We start from the raw sequence: 2474 nt of genomic DNA on the forward strand, positions 1-2474 counted from the left end.
CCAGCTTCGACATCCCAACTCGTTTTCGGATTACCCCCACGTGACCGTACGTCGAGCCGTTTAGATTTGTGCCCAACTGTTGACGGACGGACGGACGGACGCTCGCACGGACGGACGGACGGACGATCATGCGATTCTACAAGCTGCATCTGACTATGTCAGATGAGCTAAAAATTAAAAATAAGAATTGTTCTACTAAAAGAGAATTGTCGTAGTCAGAATGAAGGCTGTACATGTACTCAAAAGTGCCTCAAATACCATCTCCTGCGATCTACATTTTCAAAATTTTCTGCGGGAGAACCCCCATACCACCCGCCTGTTTTTCACCCCCTCCTTGAAATCCTGGATCTGCCACTGATCATGAACAGTTACATATCTTTGGAGCAAAGAACAACGAACAAAAATATCATCTTTTGCACGGCGCCCAAAACAAAGACTGCAGAGCTGAGAGATGGGGGGAGCGTAGGGTGTGGAGAGGGAAGCGGAGGAACCATTAAAATTCCAATCTTTTGCGCAGCTCGCTGTTTTTGGGTCCCTGTTAAAAAATCCTGACTACGCCACTGATGGTGACCGCGCGCGATATGGTGTCAGTGTACGACGTACATACATGTACGTGTACCTTGGAAATCAGCGAAAGTATAGCTAAAGTAATAGCTAAAGTTTCGGTACGGCCATGACATGACATCCCAATTTTCGTTTTGGATTTCACTTTAGACTGAGGATTGGTCATGATTCCATCATCACACCAGGGGCGTGTACAGGGGGGGTCCAGGGGGTCCGGACCCCCCACCCTGCTCGCGCAGAAAACGCATCTAAGGGAGTCTAATTTCCAAATTTTTTTTAAAAGACCCCAGACCCCACCATAGCGTTCGGCTAACTTCGTCATGACGTCACGACTGACAGCAGGCATCCCATGATACATTCGATCTTGGAGTCGAAGTTAGCCGAACGCTATGTGCATAGGGAATGCGTACGTCACAGGTCAACAGAAATGGCGCTCAAAATATCCGCCGCTCGTCATTTCGAATTTTTGTAACAGGTTATATTAGTTTAATACAGAGTATTGCGATACATAGTAAGTTCCCGGATAGCGGAGAAAGGTTCGTGTTGAGAATAAACCCAGTTTGGAAGTTCTAGTCTCTGAAAACGCACCAGCAAACCGGCCCGAGTGATTCACTCGGGCATTCCTCCGCACAAAAGGATAGGGAGGATTTGTAACCCTATCCTCTTGGGTTTGGGTTACATTATTGTATCTAATCTATGCCAGCACCTGCAGCTTTTGGGGGTGATGAATTTATAAATGAAAGGGATCAAGTAATTGAGTTAATTAATTATGGTGACTCTGCTCAACTAGGCTAGAGATTATCAAACAATTCTTGATTATTGGTATTTGGTTTTCCTACCGCAGTTAATATATCGTGCAAGAAGCGAAACGGAGGTTTGCTCAGCAATTTGTCCGTCATTGGAGGTTTCTTGACAATTTTTCCCAACGTGTCTTGAGTTCGTTTAATCACATCTTCATCCATTGCGACACAGTTGAAATTACTGCGTGGCTATAAGAAATCGAGCGCGGAATATTTTCACAGGAATTTTTATTTGTTATGGTAACAACAACACGAACTAGCATGACAAACCATTTTGTTTCTATCCCATCATGCCTAACGGTAAGACCCCACATCCGCCCCTATTTCCGTTACGGTAGCGGAGCCGAGATGGCGCTGTCATCGGCCGGCACACGTGTGACTTGTGTGACTCACGGCGTACCATCGGACTATGCTCGGACTGACTGAGTGATCTCATCTCATCATCTCATGTTGTATGATTTATAAATTTCTGCGATCGTATGCCCGTTAAATAACACCCGGCGGAAAACCAAAATAAATAGTAAGTATGGGGCTGACGCACACAGTTTTTGTAGTATATTATTTTCACAGAGCGACCGCAATCATTGACATTATTGTCATTGTTGATTGTGATTTGTGTATAGCATATGATATATGAATTATGATATAGTAATTAGTATATACAGTAATCCGTATACTGTATAGGCCTTAGAGTTAGACCAATATTGGCAATAAATTGTGCCCTAAAATTTTTTATATTCTGATGTTATTTTAGGAATAACATAAGAATATAATAAAATAACATCAGAATATAAAATTTTTTAGGGCACAATTTATTGGTCTATATAGGCCTATCATGTTTGTTGGGTGATGTAACATTCACAATGGAAAAGACTAATCCCCGGGCACTCTGGCAGGGCGAGCCCACAATGTAGGGGTGGTCGGGTAGGGTATGGTTAGGGTTAGGGTTTAGGTTAGGGTTAGGGTTAGGGTTAGGGATAGGGTTACCGGTTAGGGTTAGGGTCAGGGTTCAACTTAGGCCTACCTTACCCGACCCTACCCTACCCGACCACCCCTACACTGTGGGCTTGCCCTGCCAGAGTGCCCGGGGATTAGTCTTACCCATTCACA

General features: G+C 44.3%; 2 protein-coding genes across 3 annotated transcripts in view; one reads left to right on the forward strand and one right to left on the reverse strand.

Annotated features, from left to right (window-relative positions):
* The window catches only part of LOC106810931 (TRAF3-interacting protein 1-like), a 17782-nt gene extending 16123 nt beyond the window's left edge, over window positions 1-1659 (reverse strand). For both annotated transcript variants that reach the window (XM_014814416.1, XM_014814415.1), the window contains exon 1: window positions 1404-1659. In XM_014814416.1, coding sequence (XP_014669902.1) covers window positions 1404-1526 — 123 coding nt within the window. In that variant the 5' untranslated portion in view covers window positions 1527-1659. The remainder of the gene's footprint in view (window positions 1-1403) is intronic.
* A 75-nt stretch (window positions 1660-1734) lies between these two features.
* Window positions 1735-2474, forward strand: part of LOC106810930 (aspartate--tRNA ligase, cytoplasmic-like) — a 9441-nt gene continuing 8701 nt past the window's right edge. Inside the window, exon 1 of the mRNA XM_014814414.1 lies at window positions 1735-1884. The gene's annotated coding sequence lies outside the window, so the exon portion shown is untranslated. The remainder of the gene's footprint in view (window positions 1885-2474) is intronic.

The sequence above is a fragment of the Priapulus caudatus genome, unplaced genomic scaffold (genome assembly GCF_000485595.1).
Source record: "Priapulus caudatus unplaced genomic scaffold, Priapulus_caudatus-5.0.1 Scaffold487, whole genome shotgun sequence".
NCBI classification, from domain to species: Eukaryota; Metazoa; Priapulida; class Priapulimorpha; order Priapulimorphida; family Priapulidae; genus Priapulus; species Priapulus caudatus.